The sequence below is a fragment of the Haemorhous mexicanus genome, chromosome 19, assembly GCF_027477595.1.
Source record: "Haemorhous mexicanus isolate bHaeMex1 chromosome 19, bHaeMex1.pri, whole genome shotgun sequence".
NCBI lineage: Eukaryota > Metazoa > Chordata > Aves > Passeriformes > Fringillidae > Haemorhous > Haemorhous mexicanus.
In genome coordinates, this window is record NC_082359.1 from 6795958 (window position 1) to 6821090 (window position 25133).

The following is a 25133-nucleotide window of genomic DNA, read 5'->3' on the forward strand; positions in this document are numbered from 1 at the left end:
CTTACCTTGACTTGCTGATAGCTACCAGCTTCTGAATGCCCTGTGTCTGGATCAGAGACCTTGCATTTTCTGAGCTGTCAGTAATGATTTCATGGATGGTATTCAACACTGCAACCACAGTGTCCTCTTCCAGGTTCTTTGCAGATCTCTGCTGCCTGCTGGGCAAATTTCTTACCAGCTCACCCATGGCGTAACTACCTAGATAAGGGGAAGAGATACCATTAGGCAGCCCTAATAATCATTTCAGCTTCCCATCCTGAATGATAAAAGTCAATGGTGTTTGCTATGTTGGAAAAAATCCTTTATAATGCATGTGTTTTAAACCACAAGACTGTAACTTCACAGAGTATTTATCATTCATTCATTCATTATTTCAAGGCGATTGACAACTGATAAAGCTAAGATAAATTCCTTCATCATGGATTCTGAAAGGTATTGAGGAGAGAAAAAAGGCATTTTTACTGAGAATTTTACAGCCAACATCTATCATATTTTGCAAAGCCTGAGGCAAAAAAGCACTCAGTAGCTGCTAATGCCAGGTATTCATGCTAATACACGCACATGGTTTACTCAACTTAGCCTCCTAATAGGCCTTCTGGGGCAAGGTGTGCAGCCATGCATTTATTAACCTTCTCCAACAAAGGTAAAAGAGAGTTTCCTCCTGGGTGCAGTTAGCCTTCTCCATGTATAGTACTTGAGAAAAAAACAGGGAATCTGGACTTTATCATTCCCAGGTATCCATCAGTACCATTTGCCTGGCTACACCTCTGAACTATTAAAATGAGAACCTGACATATTAACATACAATCCCACCTTGCTATTTGCCAGTATCAACTCCAGTAATGGCCCTAAACATGTCACCAGTACTTCCTGGCCTGACAAGGCTAGAATTTAAACAAATACCTTAGTTAAATTCAGAAGTCATCTAGAGGAAAAAAACTCAGCTGAATCTTTCAAGATTCCTGCTTATGGGCAGGTGAATGTTATTTACCACTTTGGATAGGAGCTAAAGCAGTGCTGAACACCAGCTTGAAAAATATTAAGTTGTTTAGTGTCCAGCTTCTACAAGTAACCACCAGGCAAAAGGATGAGAAAGGAAGGAGGAAGCAAAAAACCAAAGGTACAACTTTAAAGCTCCCTGCACTCCCCCAGGCTAGCTCAGCATAACAAAGGCCAGACTCCCACTCTAATTTGAGCAGCAAGCAGGCCTAAGGAACAACATCTATGAGCACAAGTCCCGTAACAGCCAGAGCTAAGGAACAGACAAGAAACCTCTTAACCTATCCAGCCCTCTGCACATCTACACACACTCCTCTCCTGCAAAAAGGTATACCTAATGGTTCTCCCAAGTTAAGGATCTCCCTCAAGCCACAGCTTGTCTGAGAGGGCTGCAAATACATTCTGAGCTGACAGCTCACCACTTGGCGGCTACAGCGCAATCCCAGATAGTATGGATGGCAACTGCAGAGAGAACAAATCCTCAGCACAAGGGACAAAACCCCAGGTCTCTCAAGGGTCTCCAAGCTCCCAGGCTGGTTAGAGAAGTTCAGAAGATACCTATGAGATCTTTATTGCGACGATCCATGGAAAGGTTTCTCAGGGCAATGGACACAGCCCTCACAACCTTGTCTGAGTCGGACTGGAGCAGCTCCACGAGCACTGGCAGCCCCCTCTCCTTCCGCACCGTCGCACGGATGTACGTGGACCACTGATCAGGACACACGAGGGAAAAGAAACAACACCAAGTACTGTGAGTTCATATACCCGCTCTTTCCTTGCCCCTGGCATTTCCTTCAGTGCTGTAACCCATTTTATCTCTGCAAAGACCAATCAGGTTGTGCGTGCTGATTTATCTCATTGCCTTAACCCTTCATTCAAGTTTACCAAGAACCAAGGAAGAAAGGGTGTATGAGTTCATCCTACAGCTTCTGGGGAAAGAGGGCAGGAACAGAAGGAAGAAGCATCATCTGCCAGCATCTGTTCTGTACACACCTTGGTGTGAAAACACATCCCTCTGGATTAGGAAAAAAGAGGTCACTTGGAGGAAACACTAAAGCATCTAAAGCATCTGTTATCTTCCTCCTCCTCCTCCAATTTAATGGTTTTATTCTGTTCCATGATTGTTTTTCAAACAAACACGTATTATTTAAAATAAGCTGGCAGGCAGCTGTGAAACACCACCCTGCCAAACCTCAGGCTGCTTTCAGTCCCACTTTGGTGAGCAGTTCTAGAAGTAATCAGGCAAATCTTTGTGAGAACTGCCTGATTAGCCCTGGGGATGCTTCACAGAGGATATTAGGGGACACTTTGGAGTGCAGTTTCCTCAGCAAACTGTCAATCCAACAAATTAAGTATTCAGAACACTTAACTATCTAATACCAGGCTTTTCTGAATGGACAAAGCTTTGCTTACGTGGCTGAAGTGGTAGAACTGAGCATAGTTCCACTATGTAAACATCACCAGCCCAGAAGATGCAAAATGCGTTCAATAAGCAAATAATTTTCTTGACATTCCCACCTCCTTCGTTTTTAAAGGAGCTACAAATGTACAGAGTAACAGCGCACCTACAATGGGACATCCCCTTATTCTTTACTTACACAAAGGAAACAAAAAAGACTGAAGACTGCACTCACTGTCCAGTTGCCAGCACTAAGGTTCTGCAAAGCTCCTGCTGCAGCTTCCAGAGTGTTGAAGTTCTGACTTTCTGTGAGGATGGAGAGGTACAGTCGGACCACATCTGGCTGGTACAATAATTCAAAGCCTGCAGGTGGGGCAAGGGGAGAACAGAAGTAAGAGAAGCAGAGAACACAATGTATAAACAAACATATACCCCTATTTAATAACCTAAGATAACAACTGATAGCTGTGACAACACAGAAAGAAGAGCTTCTGTCACATCCAAGACACTCTATACACAGTTATTGGAAATGGTGGAGACGGCAACACCTTAAGGTTGTCAATTGTCTTAAGGTTGACAATTCTTTCTGGAATCTGTGCTATGCTATAAACCGCCCAGCATGCAGGTGGTGACAAGAGACAATTTTTGCCTGCAACAATTATTACTTTGCATCTCTAGACTGGGCTGTAAATTCACCTTGCACTCCTGTCCTTGTTCAAATATCTCTCAATACTTTTAGAGACACAAAGAGCAGGACCAAACAGAGTGAGCTATACCATCCTGCCAGCCACACCCTGCACACACCTAGGGGACAGAAGGAGGAGGCAGGATGTCAAAGTGACCAGAACCCCCAAGTGTGAGTGGCAAGGAGGAACACTGACTCTAGTTCAAATATTCAGCACAGAAATATACCAGCATTGTCCCACACTGGGAGACTGTGACAGCCACATCTGTTCACTGCAGATCCCCAGAGTCGCTGTATCAGCTGTGCAGTTTCAGCATGACAGGAATTAGAGCTATTCCCAGCTCTGCCAAGGATTTCCTTTTGTGATGCTGAGTAACTGACATTACCATCGTGTCCTGACTTCCTCATCCATAGGATTAGTATTTATGCATCTACCCACCTTAAAAGGATCTTAGGCAAGAACTCCATCACTCCAAACTGCTGAACAATTTGAAGCAATTTTTATCTATCTTCCTTCACTAAGTGTAGCATGACACACTGCATCAATAAGGGCAGAGTACGCCAAGCATCTGCTTAAAGGACTGGCCAGACAAACCATCTCAAAGTGCTGTTCAGGTTATGTGAACAAAAAAACTAAACCCCTAAACTGCCTTTGTGAGTGCACGAGGGCACAAGCAAGCTCTGGTCAATGTGACTCATCTGCAGTCACTGTAGTAGGCTGGTGGCCTTTGGGATGTCTGCAGTAAGTAAGCATCAGGTAATGCAGCAAGCATTGCCTAGGAGAGGACTTCTAGAAAAACATGACATCAAAGAAAGCATAAAGGTGTGAAGAAGCCTGAGCAAAGAGGCAATTTCAAGCTTGTTTTGAGCAAAATGATTTTTATTATTTGTATGCACGAAAAGAACGTTCTTCACATAACAAGTGCTGTCCTAGAATTATAGCATAATTCAAAGCAAGTTTTCCACTAGTAAGACAGGAAACCTCCAAACACAAATCACTTTCTCTCTTCAGCACTTTCTCTTCAAAGTCACCCATCTCTCATGCACACATCACAGATTATCATATTCTGGACATCTTTGAGCAATGCTGTCCTATCCAGTGGACAGATATATTTTTTCTTTTTCTTCCCTGTTGCTAAAGGCTTCCTGAAATAAGAGCCTTGATTTTAAATGAAACTATTTCTCCACATCCTTCATATGGCTGCGTGGCTTTTTGAGTCAAGATCTTAGAACTCAGCACTCTAAACCCTGTTTACACTGTCTACAAACACAAGCTGTGTTAACCCCCTGGTTGTACAGCGGGTGCTTATCCCACTGAAAGCAAGCAAACACCATCAGCCAAGGTCTGTTCCATACCAAAAATCCCATCTATGCATGAGGATCCATGAGATCCATGTTCTGGTTCATACTTTCCGTGCTCAGCCTCCCATGTGCATCCCAGCACGCCTGGGGTCCTTCTCCAGTGACTGGATACTCAACCTGCTCCATTCCATGTCCGTGTCTCGTTTCAATGCCACCACTTGCCTGCTACACATGACACCCTAGGGATACGTGCAAACACAACAGATGGCAACCCCCAAAGGCATCCTGCCAATCCATACCACTGACTTTCCTCTTCTCCAGTGTCCTCCCCTTGCGCTGGGATCATTGCCCTCTATACTGAATGCTGAGGAAAAACTATCATTACTTAAGCCATGAAGCATGAACAGTTGTACAGCTTTACTCCATTCCTTGAATAAGTCTGTGATTATCTGACTCCAATACGACCTTCATATCACCCTTTTCCCCTGCCACTTCACAAGGTGAATTGGCAACCTAAGAACTTCTCAAGAAAAAACACTGCTGATAAGTGCCTGGTGTTCCTTTCCTGAACACTAATACTTAAAAATCTCTTAGGATAGCCTGCTGGAATTTTGACACTGTTATCTTTTAAGGAAGCTTTGCTGAAATGTAAATCAGATCAGCAGAAGAGATGAAGGCAGGTTCATTAACAGATAATATTCATACAGAACATTTTCTGCTGCTGTATCTGAGCTCAGACTTGCCTGTGGTTCAAGAGGATGCAATTGTTCAGCCAGTCTTCTGTTTACAAGTACCCAGTTGTAATTTTGGCACACTTGGAAACAGCCCCACACTGTTACTCTGTCCTGTTATTTAAATGCAGTCTGTGATGTGCCCTTTCTGTCAGTCTGTACATTCCTTTTTGACTGGACACACTTCCTTCCTCAGCACCTTGCTGTGTGTGAATGCTGAGATGCTCCAACCCCCTCACCTCTGCTCCCCTCCGGTGGCCACAGCTGCATTCCAGTCACGCACCTCTCACCCGTTCTCTGTCATTACCTCTCTCCATGCATGAAAGCATCTCCTTTTTCCTACTTACTACTGTAAGAGCATCTCAAAAATGCCCTCACCTTCTCTCTTCAATAATGCACAGCATTTTCTCTACCAACCACCAGTACCTTCCTGCTTTGGGGTACAACTCCTTAGCAGGTGGTGGATGATTCCCACCTCACTCCACATCCCTCCCTTTTCAACTACATGTATGCCTCTGCCCTACTGGCACCTGTCTCAAACAGTGCCAGTGAGTGCTACGTACCTCACAGAACTCTGTCCTCCCTCCTGCCTCCCTTGCTCCTCTCCCAGCACTGCAGCTCATCTGGGTCAGCCTGGGTATGCCATGGAAAAGCAGCAGGAGCTTCTAAAGCCAAGTACCAAGAATGCCCCTCATGGAGGCTGCTCATTAGCAGGCATGAAAAACTAATAACAATAAAGTTGCTGCTGCACTGGAGGGTATTCCCTCTCTGACAGCAAGCTGACACTTTTCATAAGCATTATAGTGCCTTAAAAAGAAACAAACAAGTTTTAGATTTTCCCCATCTGCCTCCTGTCCTAATGAATCCAGCTCTGCTATTTATAGGTTGCAATTTGTCTGAATTATTATTATGAATTTCCTACCAGTGTTGCATGAAGGCCTTGTACATTTTTCCAAGCACGTACCTGGGAAGCACAGCTGGTCTCACCTCCATTAAGCACTTGCTTCTTTTCAAAACTGATTTCCTTAATTTCAAGATCATCTTAATTATTTTTTTCAGGTAATGCTACTTTTATGCAATATGCAGCTAACTCCTTACACCCATTTAAAAATGGATAGAAGAAATGAGAAAAGAGAGTCATTAGTGATAGAGAATACATCAAACGATAAAAACATCCACTGTTTTTCTTTTTTCTTTAAAAAGCTGTTTTAATTATAGCCCAGATGTAGCACTGCCCGTAAAAAGATAATCTTCCTGGAATAAATGAGATTTTTCCATTGGTTATGGATTTGTGCTGAGTTGCAATCTACACTGTTTCCTCCTGGAAAAGCATGGAGATAAGTAATTTATTGCTTCTTTCACTGCAGAAAGCAAAGTAAACAAGTTCACTGTATTAGCTTTTGGCTTTCAGAGAAATGCCTTGGACAGTCACGTCACTGTGAGCATCAGACCTTTTGCAGTGTGTAAGCATTCCTGCAACAAGAAGAACGTGCCACAGAGGAGTATCTTCCATATTAGAGTCATCTCCAACACACTGCAGTCTCATCTTTCTGAGAAATAGGAAGATGAGCTTTTTTGCAGCAGAGCTGCTCAGAATTGGTAAATGGGACTACTTCTGTATGAAGTTCACATTACCAGGACAGGATGTGGCAAGTAGATTATCTGCCCAGAGAACAGTGACAGCACAGACAGCAATTTGAATCCTGAATGGAAAACACCTGAGGAAATTAGCTGGGTCTGATTAGCCATCTCCATCCCTTCAGCCCTCAGTCCCCATGCTAAGAATGATGCAGCAGCTCCTGGATTATCTCCTCCACAAAACTATTTGCTTTCATCTTGGCAATGCTGATCCTGTGCCTATACTTAGCTACATCCTGGCAATAACATAAGATACTGCACCAGGTGCCTATCTCTGATACACTCGCCTAATCCCAAATTCAGACAACTCTTTTTGGAACAAGGCTGCTAAACCTATTCCCCTTCACCACCCATTCCATTTAGGATTTATTCTCCCACCACAGGCATGGGAAATTATACACATGTGGATGCTGGACAGATGAGGAATCTCCTGCTCTAACAGCAGAAACACTCTGCTTCACTTTCTATCCACACAAAACCTCTGAACTGATGTTTAAAACAACTGTCAAATTTCAATTTTCATAGGAAGCTGAAGGATTGGCAACACTGTAGAAAAAACCTAAGCAACTCCTAAACCGGGGTGTGTGTGTGTGTGTGGAATCACTGAAGTGAACTCCGATAGCTACTCACTCTTGAAGTGTGCAGACACAATTCGCACTTACTGCACTTTGCTTCCCGACAGAAGATGAAGCACCCCCTGGACTCCTTTCGGGCTGCCACTACAGCAGGAGGTGCATTCCCGGCCCACAGCCCCGAGGGGCTGCCGGCACTGGGAGCTCTGGGGCCGCTGGGCTCGCCCTGAGCCGCACCTGCAGCGCCGGCAGATGGAGCGAGAGGAGCCCGGACCGCACCTCCTCTGCAAGGTCACTCGAAAACAGACTTTGCACAGTGAAAAAACATCTCCCTCAGCAACCAGGAAGCAATCAGCCAAAAGCCAAAAACAAAAGAAAAAATAAAAAAAAAGAGAGTAAAGAGTCAAGACAGTAAAAGAAATGAACACTAAGAATCTGCACAAAAGCAAAGCTCCGCAGCCCTTGGACTCCTGCCCTCTGCTGACAGCCGGCCGGTACCTTCACCACAGCCTGTGCAGTTCATTGTCTGCAAGGTCTAAACCAGGGCTCAGAAGTATTTGCTACAAAAATGTTTTCAGTGCACTTCAGCAGCAGATCAGTCCTGCAGTTCAATTCTCCCCTTCCAGGAACCCCTTACCCCGCAGTGTGGTTTTACAGCAGACTACATGAAAAGCCCCATGGAAGGCAGGGGGAGGCAGCTGGTTACTTTTATAAAAACAGTAATTAGATCCCTAAAAAAACCTGACCCATCAGCTCCCTTCCATCTGTACACTGTGCTTCAGCACCCAGTGCACAGAGCAGCTTGAATGCCAACATAAACTTGCAAGATTCTTCTAATTGAAAGGCTTAGCAGTAGCGCGAGCGCAGCCAGCTCCAGCAGAGCCAAACGCTTGGCATAACTGCCCGAGAATGCAGCTCGATGCAGATACATGCAGAATACTGAGTGTCACACAGCAGAGGCACAGCAAACTCTGCAACAGATGAAGATGAAATAATAGGTGGAAAGTTCTGAACAGTCCCTGTGGCTTTCACTTCAAGGTACAGCACAAGTCAGGACAGGTACTGAGCTTACTGCAGAGACTGAATCACAAATGCAGCATCCACCACTAAGCAGCAGCTCTGAAGACAGACAGAACAGCCTTTGAATAGTATTGAAAAGGACAACCAGAATAATGTGGGACACACGAGACTCGCATCAGGCTTGAGGGAATGTTTAAGAAGAGTTTTCTATTTAGGAAACGAACACCACACTGTGTGACCTTTCCAACTAATCTACTAAGTCATACAGCAGTTCTAAAATGATGTAAACTCTTCCCAGCTTATCATGTACTCCCACAATGACAGCAGCACGGGCACACTACTCCAAAAGGGAAGCAAACAAACCCCCAGCCCAAAGGATGTAATAGGAATGTTACCAGCACTACCAAGAGTGAGGTATGCAAAAAACCAACACAGGGAGCTAGGGTGACTGCATTGAAGACAGAAAGGCAGCGAGGAAAGGAAATGTTGGAGGGCAAGGCAGTGCAAGAGAAAGAAATGATGCCTGGGAAAGCAAACTGTCTTTTGTATTTCTATCACTCTTTACATTTCCCAAGCTCCACAAGCTGTCATCAAAGTACCTTCTTGCAGAATGACTTGTACAAGGTTGGTTACATCCCACTTCATATACAAAGAATATGCAATTCAACAAAGAAGTGTCTCAATCAATTACAACCCATTTTGACCTTGTATGAGTTCTAGCACTTGTGTTTTCTGTGACCACACATTTTAGAGCTAATACTGTTTTCCCTTTCCAAAGGACCTGCAAGCAGCATTTCTCCCAACAACGTTTGACACAGTGCCCAATACAAAGTCTTTTTCCAAACATATGCAGCTGAGTCTCCTGGCAAATGGAGATGTTCCATTAACAGCCTTTTCTCCTCACTAATCAGTAGCAAAGGCTCTGGAGGACCAACACATAATAAGAATCTCAAAGCTGCTGCAGATAACTGGAGCACTACCCAAGCTACTAGTTCAAACAGGGAATGTTCTGTCCCACAGGGCTGTCACCAAAGCACAGGGAATCCCGAGCAGCCAGGCTGATGCAGGGATGGGAGAGGTGCTAAAGGTCTGCACCTGCACGGAGAGGAGACACGTGGGTGAACTGCAGCACATTTAAGCATTTCTAGGTCACCTTTGGCAATAGTTTTTGTTTGCTTTTGAGAAACACCATTGTTACAAGCAACAATGCTTTGGATTGCAGTTAAGCCCTTTGGCTGCATGATTAAAATGGAGAGTTCATGTAAATAGCTTCCTTTACCCCAGTCCCAGAAGACTTGCCTCTGACCTTGGGGACTCTCAGTAGAGTACATGAAATGTTAATATTTGCTCTCACACCAGCTTCTCTAATTCAAAGTTATTTTTATTTACTTCACAGTGATAACTGAATGCAGCTTCTTTTAAAGAGAACAGGACAATCATATTATTCCAAAAGCAAATCTGTTTTGAAATGCAGTTTGTATCTAAAAATCAAACATTAAATAACATCTCCCTCTCTCTTGCACACAGAGCACACACTGGAATCTCTGGGCTGTGAGCTACATACCAAATGCAAACTGTTTGGAAGGACAGGCTTCTCTTTTCCCACCACCAGCTTACCATGGTGTCTGCAAGCTCCCAGAATCCAGCCCAAGCCCTGCATCACCACTGCAACATCTCCAAGCGGGACTTGGTTCAAAATCCTGGCTCACATACAGAAGTGAGTACGAAACTCATTTGCATCAAAGGTCTGCCAGCTCTGCAGGGTTTCACAGTGTGACACTGGCAGCCCTGCTGGGGTATGGAATTTCTGGCAGCTCAGGCACACCCAGGACTCTAAGCTAGGGATGAACACTCTCTAGGGGATTCTCTCTTACTGGCTGCCCCTTACTCTTGCCTCAAACACTACAGCGTTTTAAGACAAAAGACTGATTATGCTTATCAGGCTGGTGATCTCACTGACAGCAGATCAATATGCCAAGGGAGCAGCAATGCTCCTAGATATGAGCAATCCTGCCCGCTCCCTTTAGGGAAGCTCCTTCCTGAAGCTTCCTGGTTGGGCTCACACCTCTAACAGCTGATACTGAAAGGAGCTGGGCACAGTGATGATGTACATTGCACTGGGGGCTTCTTAAACAGACAGCAACCCGGCCCATGCATACAAGATCAATATCAAGCATGTCATTGATCATGTTTTGTTTCCCTGGGAGGGAAACCCTGAATTTCCAGATGCTGTGTGCTACATCACAGGGATATTCGAACAACAGTGACAAGGTCAAACATGAATTCTTATTCTTTTAGATCTCAGTGCTGCTGCTGCTCCTATTGGCCACGGGTGCTTCTGATATGTCTGCTCCTGTCTCTCCAAGGGTCCAGAATTACATGACGGACTGCTTTTCTTTCTTCTCTCTGAAAGGACCCAGATGGCAGTGCTTGGTGACCACCCACATGCCCCAAAGGGTGTCTGCTTGGTTGTGTCACCAAACAGCTCTATTTTGTCACTCCTCCTTTTTAGCCAGAGAAAGCAATTCCAAGGAATTGCACAATTATCTCCAGAAAGGATAACACTGCCAAGCCCTCCTGGCTTATCTGGCTCCTGGTGCCTGGGCCAGTGACACCAGTAGAAAACGTGGAGAGGCTCAGGAACTGTCAACTTAACGACCTCAGAGCTGCAAACTCCAGCCAAGAATATGTGGGGATGCCACAATAATCCAGACCCATAACATCGCCCAAGATCACTCCCTAATGTAATGAGGTGACACTACAGAATGCCTCATCTGGGTACAACCAAGTGGGAAGTGGCCCTTTCTTCTTAATGGGGAAAGGTTGTAAGCAGAGGAATCTCTAGGCCTGAACATGCTTACTCTCTGCCTCAGTTGGGCTTGAATCCACTGCTTTTTGGAGCATACTGCAAGCCTTTTCCATTTAGCTAAGCTTTCCCAAAGGAACAAAATAAATAAAAAGATGGCTGACAAAGCTAATGAGGATTGGGAACGTGAGGAAAATTATTACTTTCCATATTAGATAAACAGATGTGTTTTTTCGTGAATGTGTGCATTAATATTCATGCCAGAACATGCATGTTTTCTGGGACTTTTCCTTGAACTGAAACAACCAAATGTAGGCAACAACATTTTCCTTACAACCCTCACCTACAGCTCTGTAAACCACACACAGCTTTCTGATCACAGCTGCTATGTGGTGCAGCTGGAGACCTGAAACTTCTTTCACTGTCATTACTAGTGCAGACGCCTAACTGTCCCACCCAGCCATCAGCAGGTTTGAGCTAAGTGTATAAAATGTGTTCATTAAAGAGAGAGATACTGAGTGATTCTCTGAAGGAAAGCCCATTAAAAAAAAAAAAAAAATTACACCACAGCTATGTCCAGTAGTAAAATACAATGTGTTCCTGTTAGTATCTTATCAACAACTCCAAGAGCCTCATAAGAGAAAAATGTCTGAGAACTAGAGTCATCACTGAAAATCACAGCACTGTAAAGGGACTCCTTCCTTTAACTTGTGGCTGCCTGAGCCTACCATTTTCTTTCCTCTGGTCTTCAGTGTGTGTTTAACCAAGGATCATATGTTCCAAATTGCCCTTTTTTAGCCTCAAGCCCCTGTAAAACTCAGCTTTGCAGTTCCAGGTGCCAATCAGCTCCTTTTACTCCAGGAAGCTAACGAGCTTTTTTAGCTTCCTCCCAGCTCACTAGAAACCTGTCTGCAGAGGAAAACTTACTGCAAAAGGAGTCGTGCTTTAGTCCTTGGCTCCAGATGCCACCTAAGCATATTTGTTTTATTAAAAAGATTCTGACTTTATTTAGAACTGTTGAGATATTGAACAGCTTTATAAACTTTCTGTCATAAAATGCCAGCAAGAGAAGCACAGCAAAGGGTAGAAACACTCCAGCAGACAGCTGCATGACAAAATAAAAAACCCTACATGGTAATGCATATTTAGTTGAAATATCCACACACTCTCTGACATTCAGTACTGAGGTATGCAACAAAGGTATAAAACACAGAGAAAACGCTTTCTTACCTCTGCAGACCCCTAAGTATCTTCTTTCCTGTCTTCAAGACAGTGTATGAAACATGCTGGATCATGAGCCAGGTATGGTCCCACCAAGTGCCCTCCCCTCCCATAGGACAGACTCGTCACAAAAGCCCAGTAGACCAAAGCTTGTGAGGGGCTGTGGAGTGTAGGAGGCCACAGGGCTCTGCAGTGCACAGCTGTGGGCTCCAGCACCAGGCAGAAGCAGCACTCAGAGTGCAGAGCTGTGAGGTGGTTCCGCAGAGCTGGAGCCGAAGGAAGGAGCGGCCACAGTCCTGGAGCCAGGCTGGGCTCAGGGTGGCTGCAGCAGTGACCAGTGCTTTCCCTGGACACAGCAGCCACACTCCTCCAGACCTCCACAGATGCTGTTTCCACCAGGTCTGCGGGGAGCCAAGGTGTGGGAGGACCCACAGCACCTTCTGTGGTCAGCCCTTCTGTGCTGTTACACACTGGGGTGATGGCACTAAAACCAGCCAGCAAGGCAAACCCAAATCCTCCATCACTCGGGACTTTACAGAAACAGGATTACTTTGTCAGATGTGGGACTTAGGGGGTTTCCACTGACTGTGCTTCAAAACATTCCTGCTGCTGAGGGACCTCCTGCTCGGGTTTGAAAGCCCACATGGTCCTGACAAGCGCTTGGGTGGATCAGAGCCGGAGCTGGGACAGACGAGGATCGACTGACAGCGTTTCCACTCGGGCTGGCACCTGTCAGGTTCTCCCCTTCACAGCATGTCTGCGTTTTATCTTCAGTGCCAAGGGAAAAACAACGTCAAGAAAAAACCCCACATCTTCCAGAGTTCACGCACACTGAAATATGCTTAGAAACCAAACTGAAAGCTTTTTTCTGGGTTACTCATGCTTCACTGAGTCCTCTTTTACTTCCACTGCTCATCATGATTTTTATATAAAGTCTCATAAATGGTCATAAGCCATTACACAGGTATTTGGTTATTCATATCAATTCAGCTGCTTGTTAGAGGATCGTCTGCTTAAGGCAGTGAAGGGCTGCAGAACTCCACAGCTTGAATTCCTCAAATAAGGCAGAATACATTTTTCTATTCTCCAGTGGATATACCCTCACAGAAACATCAAACATCTCAAAATACATCCCAGTAAGAAGGAAATATTTGGATATAAACAACTAATCTTTTTTGGGGGAAGCTTAGCAGAATCCAAGCTGAGCAGAGGCGACCAGGTCCAGTCTCAGCCTGCAAAAATGAAAGGTCAGCGGCTCCTAATCACTGGGACTGAAGCCTGCTTGGTTCATTAAATGCAAAGTCCTGCAATCTTGCCTTTACAAGCATTTTATAAGCAACTGACATATGGAAAGACTCCCCCATGTTAATAAATAATTTATTATACGCTAACCCAAACATTTCCTCCAATCCTGTTTGTGTCCTGAAACTGCTAATTAGTTCCTGCTCCAGCTTCCAAAGTCAAAAGTGTGTTGCCATTCCTCTCTCCATTTCATGAAAGCTGCCTCATGCACCCAAAGGCAGCCCAGTGCCTCTAATCTGTCTCAATTACAGTCACTATGCTGCTGTCAGGCAAGTATCTCCCAAGCATCCAAGAAAAGGAATTTGATGTTTTCAATGTCAAATGAATGTCAGACCAGAGAGGAAGCTGCACAAAAGGTTTTCCTTAACTTATCTAATAAAAAATAGACCTTGCAGCCCAGCTTTTTAAAGGTACCATATTTGGGTACTTAATTCTCATGGATTTCAGTGTAAGCTAGAAACATTAATGCCTCAAAGAACAGAGATTCTGCACTCATCCTCAAAGCACTGTATCCAGGCAAGGATTACAGATGATGAGAGACAAGAGAAGATGCCGCTGCTCCTCCCTCATTTAAACTGGGACACACTGGAACATACCACATCAAAGTACTGAGTGAACAGGTACTCCTCTCCCTTTTCCTGCCAACCATTCTCTGCAGCTTTCTGGAAAACCAGGGAAGTTTCTATTAAATGTAAAGCCACCTGCTGTTCGGTGCACTGCCTGAATATTGGATAATCACAGGCAGAACTGACACAAAACCAGCTCTGCCTATAGAATAACAGATTTCCTGGAAACACAGATCTTGCTGTAAAACTTAAAGGTGGACTAAAGTAGGAGGTAAGGCAACATGATCTGGAGAGAAGTAGCTCCCTGAAGTCTTAGCTGGCTAAACACACACAATACAACCACAAATAAATCTATCTGCAAATTAAAAAGTAAAAGAAGAGATTGGGGCCCTAGTGTGTAGCAATGAATGAGATACTTTGCTGCAGTGAATAGAGGGAGCACAGAGACATTTTTCAAGAGGCAAAGGGGAACATTACACAGCATCCAACTGCAGCCTGCCCCATATTCACCACCCTACAGCAATGTCCTGCATTCATAAAGCAGCAGAAAATCATATGAGAAATTCTATAACAAAGCCACAGCAGCCACTACCACAAAGCAACTCTGACAGCTTCTTTGAAACCACTTCATCGCCTTTAAAACAGTGAAAAGATCCCAACCCAACGGCCACTTTGTCTAGGAGAGTTTTCAATTTCCATGCAGCTTTCTTATGGTAATATTATGCAATTAAAAATTGAGCTTAAAATTACCCATGTAAAAGATTCTAAGCAGAAGCTGACCTTTACTGTGGAGGTTGTTCATGCCTATAGAAAACTCTGAAAAGGTCAGTATAAATGTAAATAAGGAGAGATACTTCCTCAGGAGTGTAGAGATTTCCATCACATTAGGGCCTATACCCATTTCTCCATGTAAGGCAATGTTATGAATGCCCTGATGGCTTCTCATGGGCCATATGAGTACAGAGCTTGATCTAGAAATAGGTCTCCAGACTTCAGTGAAACAACTGGCAGCAAATTTTCAGTGTTTTAGGGAAAGTAGGATCCAGCCACCCAGAAAACTGCCAATACAGTTTACTGTCCATGAGTTTAATCTCAGCAGTGTTTTCAGCAAAGAGGCATGTTGGATTTGGAAGGGATGTGCTTGTTACAATTTAACTATTAAGCAAAACCTTGCACAACTGCCCAAACCCAAATCACATGTGCATTTCCCAAGTCTTACACTTGGACACTATCACTAACCTGAAATACTCTGCTGGGAGCAGTGCTCGTGTAATTGAATAAATGAGATTAGATCTCATGCTCCTGACACCCCCAGTTTCTCATTCCTTGAGAAATTCTGAACACACTGCCAAGAACACAACACCTCAGTCATTCTTCCCACTCCTCTCTTCTCTCACACATCTGCAGGTTGCCTTGTGTGCTCTCTCGTTTCATTGCTCAACGTGTAGCCCCAAAAGGGAAGTGGGAAACCCGCATCTGCAAGGAACGCAGCCTTCCAATTTCCTAAATGTTTAAAGTTCACTGGGGACACTCCAGGTAAGGCAGATCCTTTCTCTACACCTTCCTCTTGCCCCCTCACACTCTGAATGAGTCTTTGGAGATGTTTTTCTTGCTCATTATTTTTACGCTCTCAGCAGGATAAAATGCAATTAAATGCTCAATCATGATTACAGATTTGGTGGTTGTGATTTTAGAAGTCTCAAAACAAAAATCTTTAGATTAAATATTATACCTGGCTTTGTAAGAGAGGGACAAGAACTGACATCTCTAAATGGAGTGGGCTGGCTAGCATGAGCAAGCTAGGAAGATACTGCTTTAGTAATCAGGAAATCTCATCTCTGTTCCCAGCTGTGCCATTGAAATGCCCTTTAACTGCACCACTTGCTTCATCTACCCTCTTTCCCTCCCCACATGAGTTCAGTTTTGCTTTTATGTTGAGCTGGCCTGCTCAAGTGGACTGTCACAGTGTGTTGGTACTTACTCTTTACTAAGGCTACTGGTAAAAAACCCCACAAAGTTGCTCTAGACATCTCCACAAAAAGCGACAGGATTTTTAGTAAAGAGATGGCAAGGTGTGCAAAACACGAATGAACTGGGCACGAGGTGCAAGGACTGCTCTCCACATTGCCTCCTTCCAGATCTGCCTGAACCAGAGTCTATTCCTGCACAGACAAGTAACATTTCATGCTATTACAGACTTCCAATTTTCCTTGTGATCAAGGCACAGAAAATTCAGGGCTGAAACTAATGGTCTGTGAGGCCGAAATAAAAATGCTCTCCTTTCTACCACATACTGATCAACATTCTCACTGATCATCTGGAAATGCCTGGGTCAGCAATCAAGCTCTCAGTGGGTTCAGAGCAACCAGCAGTTGGATTGACATTGCTTTCTAAACCATACAGAGGTAAGGTTCCCCCTGCCTCTAGGTGACAGGTAAATTTAAGTGACTGCTTTACCATGTAAAATGCCTGCCTCTCAGTTCAAGGTCATTTTTCTTCAATCCACAGTTAGAGGTATATGGCACATTAAGTCCTGTAATTCCCCTGTCATGATGGAGAAGGGGGGGAGCTTTTAAGCCTGTGCAGAGCACTTGAGGTTACAGAAATAAATATGGCTTTACACAGCAGCTTTCACATTCAAGATATCTCACAGTGGTTTACAGAGTAATGAGTCAGATAATAGGGCTGCAGCAGCTGTGCAGGTACACTCACTGGAAATTAATGCTGTAAAACCAGAAGTCTTAATTTTTTGATTCTCTTTATTTGCTTTTCTGCAAAACATGATGGCAGCTTCAGCCCAACTAATGAGCATCAGTGGCTTCTGCAATTTAAAATGCCCAGGTTATTTCACATTGCAGTTTGGTTTAATTTCCAGATTAACTCTATGATTAAAGCTGTCCATTAACTACAATACTGCTCAAGCAAAAGTGGAAAAAATGCATGTACCTTCCTGTCTTGGCTGCACTGTAAAGAAAGTCTCCTTGCCTGATCGCTGAACTAACTGCAAAATGTACCACAATTTGCAATTAGTTCAGAATCACACAACTAATTTTCATTCCCCTTTCTTTCCCCCATCATGAGCTGTTCTAAGGAGATCCTCAAAGGCTGATTATCAAGTGTTCTGAGAATTCCATGGTTTATTGTGCTGGCACCAGTAAAGTATACATTATAAGTAAAAATATATTTTTCTTTGAAACAAGCCATATCTTTAGGTGCAACCTGAGACACTCAATTTTGTATGTATGTTACTTTCTCAGGTACCATGGGCAAATGAACTTTCTCATTCTTCTTCTCATCCGAGTCACCTAATCCCCCAGCTGTGGTTTGTTTTGGAAAATGTGCTGGTTTTATGCAGACATACTTTTCCTGGCTGACTCTGTAATCAGTTAATGAGAGTCACACAGAACAACTAGGCTTAATAAAGGGAACATGGGAGATCAACTGGGCCAGCTTCCTGCTCAAAGCAGGCTCAATGCCAAAATTAGACCAAGCTATTATGCTTTTGTCCAGTCAGGTCTTGAAATCCTTCAATGATATAAAGAACCCTTCAAAACCTCCTCCAACCCCCAATTATATGGCATTAGCCTCCATTTCTTTGGGTGGAAGGCTACCAGATGGGACAGATGCTTTCAGTGAGACTCGAGTGATGTCTGTCTAGTGCTGAGTTCTGAAAGCACCGAGTCACCTCGGGCTCTCAGAAATCCACATTCCAGCTACTCCTAAAGCCTTCAGAACACTCACCCAGAGCTGTAACTACCTCCTTTGCTTCTGCTCACACTACTTCTGGAAAGGGATTTAAATCAACATTGCACCATTTTTCTGCCTCAGCTCTTCTGAAACTTTCTGCAGTTCTCTTAACTTGTCAAGCAGCTTCGTCAGCACAACTTTGCTGCGGTACTTTTGATGGACACCAGAGACAACTGTAACTTCGTCCAACAAGGTTTTTGTAATTGATTTTGACATGAAATTTCATCTCTAAATTCTGAGAGAAGCTGAGTTCTTCTTCCCTGAGCTTCCTGGTGATACTGGCTGGGCAACCAGGACAACTTTCAGATTTGTACCCCTCTTCAAAGGATAATCTCATTTTTTACGCTTATGCTAAAAGGGAGGGGGGGGAACTCAGAGATTTCATTGTTATTGTTTCTTAACTGAAACTAAGTGGCATGGCAAAAGCTGACATAATGCAACAGTGATGGATTGGTGGATGGAGTGAGTCTTTCACTGCAGTGACTGAGCCCCAAAACTGAGGCAGCTACAATTATGAGGGATAAGCCCCTTCCCATCAACTCCTGCTTTTATTCCAGGCAGGCGTTCTTGGCACATTCTCATTTTATAAACAGTCCTGGAGCAGCATCTGTATAATGAGCTATACTCTGTAATAACAAGCATTCTATTTTAGAGTAACAATTAGAATTACTTGTAGAATAGAAATGCTAAATGGGACATGCAAAAACATACACACAAGCTAAAATGTGGGGAGGGAAGAGAATCTGCCATTCTCAGCAGGGCAAACAGTACAGGAGAAGCTGTGAAAATTAAAAACAAATGACTGGCAACTGTAGCTTTCAAACATTAACTATTCTTCATCAGAAATACAAGCCAAGTGGAAATGACATGAAAATACAATCAATCAGTGGTTGAAGAGTTAAGATGCTGCATTGCCAGAGAGTACACACTGCTATAACTGAAGTAAATGCAGCTGGGCAGTAAAACTTACCAAGGTTTCCAGTTGTGCACTGCTTTATGTATACACCTTTCTATACAAAGCATTATAAATAATGCAGTTGAACTTCTCAATAAAAAAACCCACTCTAAGTGTAATATGCATAATTAGAGTGCAAAGCAATTCACAGTATTACATACTTGCACAATTCTCTCTGTCACATGAATGCCTCAGTCCATTCCAACAGTATCTCACCAGGGCAAACTTCTACCATCCACCTTTAACTGAAATGATGTTTTTATTTAATTTTTATATCACTGTACTGCTAGCAACAGCTGGGATACAGCATACTTCACCAGAATTTTGCTGGTTTTACAAATATACCACATATACTCCATTTGCATTGGTTATCAAAGCAGCAGTGAAAACACTAATTATTTTAGTGAAGGTAATTATTCTAGCTATTATTTTAGTGAAGTGATTCTTCCAGTGAAAGCAGAGGAAATAGAAGGCTCTTCATGAACAGGTCCACTACAACCCCAGCAACTGAATGCTATTAACTTAGCCTAAGGCCACTCAGAAAGCCAGTAGCAATGCTGAAGCTCCAGATCACTCCATCTCCTTATGAGCTGCTGTAATTACCATGTGCTCTAGTGGAGCTCCTGCTGTTTAGTTTTTTAAGTGCTACTTTATTATGCAAGGATATATAGGCTCTTTCTGTTTGAGATGCCTACATCTAATTTTCTGTGCACTTCAGTTGGTCACAAACTCATAGCAAGTTGGAAAAGGAATTTACCACCTGGGATTCCTGTCTTCTGAAGATACTACTAGTTATTCTAATAGATCTATATTCCTAGGTGTCAACCTCAGGCAAGAAGGAGCTAGAAGCTGACTACTGGAGTCTTTTTATAGTTCCTTGAGAGCCACAGGTGAAAGGACCTAAAAGTGGGGAGGGGGAATCTTGCCTCCAACTGTCAGCTTTCCCCCCTCATGTGCTAAGGGAGACCACACATTTGAGAATGTAAAAGAAGGATAAAGAAGAGGAATAGCTGTTGATATTGATTCACTATTTCCAAGACAACCAAAGTGTCTTACAAGTAAGTCAGCTTTTTCTCATTCAGAAGGAAAAGTCTGAAATGATTCAGAAACAAAGCAGTCATCTTAACTCATCTTTTAGCTCTTAAGACAGAGGTAGAAGACAAAGGAAAATTCAGGAGTTCTACAGGCAAACAAATTATAGCTGAGCCAAACAGAGATGGAGAAGAACCACCACCTCATGACTTCACAAAGAGTTTCAGCTTCTATAATTACAGAGCTGAATGGAATTCTTGTATCATAACAATTGCTCCTCCTGCCTCCCTACCCCAGCAGTTGTTTCCCACTGGTCCCTCAGCTTAAACTTCAAAGCTTCATGACCTAAACCTGAAAGACATTCACAGTATGAAGTGTCCATGCTGGGGGTGGGGAGCTGTTAGTGACATTTAAATATCACAGCTGAAATTTCTTCTCCAGTTTACATTGGTTCGATGTCCTCCATGTAGCAGAACTATTTGAAGTCCCCAACTCAAATCTTCCTGACACAATCTCTCACCTGGGCCATTCACAGCACAGTGTACTCACACAAACATTGTGCTTTCCCTGACTCAGCTGCAAGAGCTTTTCCATTCCACAGATGCCATTTCACCCCTACCAGGAATCTAGCCTGTCTTATCTGTAAACACAATTTTGCCTGGATGTCCCTATGGACGAAGCAAGGGACTGGAAACCACAGCTCAGGGCTGCAATGTCAAGGCGCTCTCTGAAGCCAGAGAACAACGCTTTGACAAACACGGCAGCAATTACCAGGACGCAAAGCCAAACTATTCTTCACATTCCTGAGCAGACAGATAACACCAGAGCTGGTCCTGTAACGGTCTCAAATTCATCTCACATGATTTTGTGGAATAACTGAACTCCACAGAGCAGAGCTGTGAGTCTCAGCAGACTGCTGTACACAGTTACTGTACAGGGTTTCAGTCATATCACTTAGTATTTCTCCCAGAAAAATATTTTTTCCTTGCAGCCTCCAAAGTAAGAATATTGTAGGATAGAATTCTATTACCAAGTGAAAAGAATTAGTGGCAGAGACAGAACAGTACTCCTGGACCTCCAATTCACATTCCAACTGTATCCCCCCACTCCCCCCCATATGATTTTTCAAAGCCTTCAGTTTCAACCTTAAACATACAATTTATGTTCTACATATTTAAATTTAACAGATTGATAAAGACCACAAAAAAGTTTTCACCTGTAGAGCACAGCTCAGCAGGCCAGGAAGCAATTCATGCACATCCATCATGTCTAATAAATAAGAACACTGAACGTAAGAATCAGAGAGGATTATGACCAAAAAGACAGAGGATTCCAGAACAATTAGCAGTCAGCTATGGAAAGGCTGTGTACACAAGAAAGGAAAAATCTACAGGTGTCTGCTCAGAATTCCTTGAAAATATAGGGAAAAAGAATGGGAATTTAAAGGTACCAGATTAGAGAAAGTTTGGCAAGCTCAGGTTTCATATGGGAATCTTCCTATTCAAGGCAATAAATTTTCTCTGACTCACAGCACTGGAAGACAGATGAGAAACCTTTCACTGCTTTGTAAATTATGAAAAACACATGGGACCAAAATGAATACTCAGCTTAGGAAAGCAACAGAAATAAGAGATACTTAATAATTCTGATCAGAATTCTTAATAATGTGCATTAAATGCTCAAAAGATGTTAATACAAGAACATGTTACTTGCTCTCACAGAGGAGATCTTCCCAGTCCCTGAATTTCCAGCAGCAGGCACAGGAGGGGTGTGGATGGTGCCATTAATCAATCAGTTCTACTCACTTATTCACAATACGACAATCAAAATTAATGATGGAAGGGAGCTGGAAAGGGCAGGTGAGTGCTTGAGTCAACTTGTCAAGATTTAAAGAAAGCAAATTAAAGCAGCAGTGAAATGCGAACTGCAGTCAATCTTAATTACAAACTAAAGCCAGAGTAAAGTGAGGTTTCTCTCTCCTTCTACTACATGTTGCCTTTAGCTGAAGACAAATTGCTGGCACTTTTGTAATCTACTAAGTTAAAGTCATTACCCTGACAGTGCCAGGAAGTCTAATTTCCTGGAGCAGTAATACAAAGATTTATAAGGGAATTTAAACACTCGCCTTCTGGAATAGAAAATCTATCATCAGCATGAGGCTACATGGAAAGTGACTGAGAATTTCAGATAATGGAGAAGAAGAAATTCACCTGCTGACAAGTTCATCCAAAATCTCATTCCCTGCCTACATAGGCTGCTGACCAGGGTAAGTGCACACACAAAGCTGAGCTTTCAGATAAATTCAGCTTGTCTTTAACGTCCCCACTGCAACAAAACAGACTTCTTCAATTATAAGCATTTTTAACACTAGTTCAGTGTTTCAGCACAACTCTGTCTAAACTTAAGTCCCATTAAAATGGACTTAAGTATTGAAAAAGGAAAAGAGAAATTAATAAGCAGCTTAATAACTGCTTTCAAGGAGAAAATGAGCTAGCTCATCCACCAGGCTGAAATCTACCTGCACATCTCGTTATGGCTGAAGATTTTCAACTCCCTAATGAGATAAACTGGAATGAGAGCTGAACTTCAACACCCAAAGCTCCATAGAGCAGCTACTGTTCTGCCCTCAGACATACGCTCACATAAACAACAAGCCGTGAGATTTGCTTAAACCAGACAGCACAGAGGTCTGGATTTAATTAGGAATAACCTAATGCTGATTCCACATAAAAAACTGTTCTGCTCCTCTGGACTTTCTCCTCCCATACTCCAGCACTGAGGAACAGAGGTGGACAGTTCAACACCTTCACACAGGAGGATTAAATGTTACAACCCCTGTAACGTATCTGGGGGGCTGACACACATCAATCCTGAATCAGCTCAGAAAACCTTATTGCAGAGGTAGTGCCATCTGAGACACTGCCTTCCCCTGTACAGATATGATTAATCCTCATCTTCCCCCAGTGCCTGAGCCTCTGCCACTATTCCTGCTCAGAAGTGAAGGACTCTGGGAACAAAGCACAGGAGTTGTAGTATGCTACGTATTTAATGTGTACACAGGAGAAATCAGCGCTGTGGTAGTGCAGAAGAGAACACGCTGCAGAGGAGGCAGCCAGCACCACTATCACTGACCTACTTTAGACTGGGGAAGGGATTTCAGTAAGACTTCCCCCCCCACCTCATAGAAGCAGTAATTTTTGAAAGTCCTAAATTTAGCAAGGTTCTGAGAACAGCATTCATAATTTCCTGTCAGTGCTGTTCCCTTCTCTATGCAAGCTGATATCACTTCCCCCAAAATTTATGCTCTCTCTCTTTGACTGTCAGGAAAAAAAATATGCTCCTTTCAACAAAGAGAAAACAAGAAGCTTCTCTTTTACAATCTTTCCTCATGAGAACAGGAGTACTCTGGACACCGCCAGGGCATATACATTAATTTTTTAATATCAGATGAGACAGCTTCTGAAAGCACTGCAAGTTGTCCAGTCTGACATTATCCAGTTTACCACAGATAACAACCCTGAACTAGAAGCTTTCCCCTGCCAGAATGCCTAGCACATAAAATTATTAAAGGCTTAGAAATGCTTTCAGGGCTGCTCAAATCATGTGCTGCAGCAGAACCTGATTCCCATTAAAAAACCAGGAACCATCAAGAAGAGACTCTAGTTCATCACTCTGAAAAAGAGAACGGCCTTCCTTCATTCATTCCTCACCAGAACAAACAAATTCCAGGGGAGAAAAAGTGAAATACTAGCATTTAAACTAGGTTACAACTCACAGGACCCTTTGGACTGTTCAGGATATGAAGATGCTCCTAAGGTGTTGTACCAGCAGGACAGATGCTCTGACCGACTGAGAAACCTCTGCACAGACACTAGCCAGTCCCACCCACAATCAACAGAAGTTTCTGGTTTTATAATGTTTGGCTGCAGGACAGGCAGAGATTCCTACCAGTAAAGTAATCTGGAGTCAAAACGAAGTTTCCAGAACTGACAGAAAATAGGTCTGGACTAGTCTGATGCTACCAGTCCATGGTTTTTCAAGTGATCATTGTTCTCAATTAAGCTCAGTGGTCATAACTAGGAGCATCTCAAAGGGAAACCATGATGTCAAGTTCTTGAAACCACATCTTTAGACACACCAGACAAGCTCCATGGATGTTGACTATGATTACAGGAAACTTAACAACACTACATCCCAATATTTGTTAATTACCACAATGTTCATTTGCTGCATTGAATGAACAAATCTTATTACTGCAGTTTCATTTGGTCACAAAGATTCCAGCTGAAAACTCACTTTAATATGGCTTTAATAATACATGAAAGAGATTAATCTATAATTGTTGATTTTTGAAATAGCACTTCATCATGTCACTCAATCTGAGTGCTTTTGATCATTAAAACTTGCATGATTTTTCCATCACGGTAACGAGGTTCTGCCTCAGCTGAGAGCTGATCTCATCAGAGTCAATTATCCGCTATAGAAGAGATCTGACCAGAGTTCTTAAGGCTTTTTAAACTGCCATTTTATTTTCTTTATTTCAGTGAACAATTTAAAGTTCAAGCAACCTTGTTAGAACCTTTACTATCCAGGAATTCTCAAGAAAATGAGATGCTTGGCAGAAAACTACCAGCAAAAAAGTGAACAAAAATGCATCAATGTCCTGGTTTTTTTACGCTTAGCACACAAGTCAATAGTTACTTTTGAAATATGCCCTTTTCCATGTCAAAGTGCTTCTTTCAAAATGCTGTGGGATTAATCTCCTGACCTTATCTATCATGAGATACGTAATCTATCTGACTTTGATTAAATGGGGGTGTCTCAAAATTATCAAACAACCTCTTCAAGAGTGTGAGATTTCTAGCAATTGAATATGATAACAAGCTGTGTAAGCTCAGAGACAGATCCATCTCTCATCAGATCTGCACATCACTTCTACCATTAACTGAGCCACATGAAAGCTTTTAATCTTATTTTAAAGGAAGCTATGCAAGGTACATTTCCTTGCAGAAATTCTTGATTGCCATCTTTTGCCTCTAGTGACACCTACATTCCAATCACATTTAGAAAGGAATGCAAACAGTGAAGCCTTTGCTATATTTTGCATTCCTTTCTTTTCCTGCATCCTAAAGGTGTCTCCTTGCTCTGCAATGCAATC

The 25133-nt window shown here is 43.0% G+C and overlaps 1 protein-coding gene across 5 annotated transcripts in view; it reads right to left on the reverse strand.

Annotated features, from left to right (window-relative positions):
• Nucleotides 1-25133, reverse strand: part of ARVCF (ARVCF delta catenin family member) — a 152121-nt gene that overhangs the window by 16296 nt on the left and 110692 nt on the right. For all 5 annotated transcript variants that reach the window (XM_059863834.1, XM_059863832.1, XM_059863835.1 and 2 more), the window contains exons 9-11: nucleotides 2634-2761; nucleotides 1558-1708; nucleotides 6-198 (exon numbers count right to left, since the gene is read on the reverse strand). In XM_059863834.1, coding sequence (XP_059719817.1) covers nucleotides 6-198; nucleotides 1558-1708; nucleotides 2634-2761 — 472 coding nt within the window. The remainder of the gene's footprint in view (nucleotides 1-5; nucleotides 199-1557; nucleotides 1709-2633; nucleotides 2762-25133) is intronic.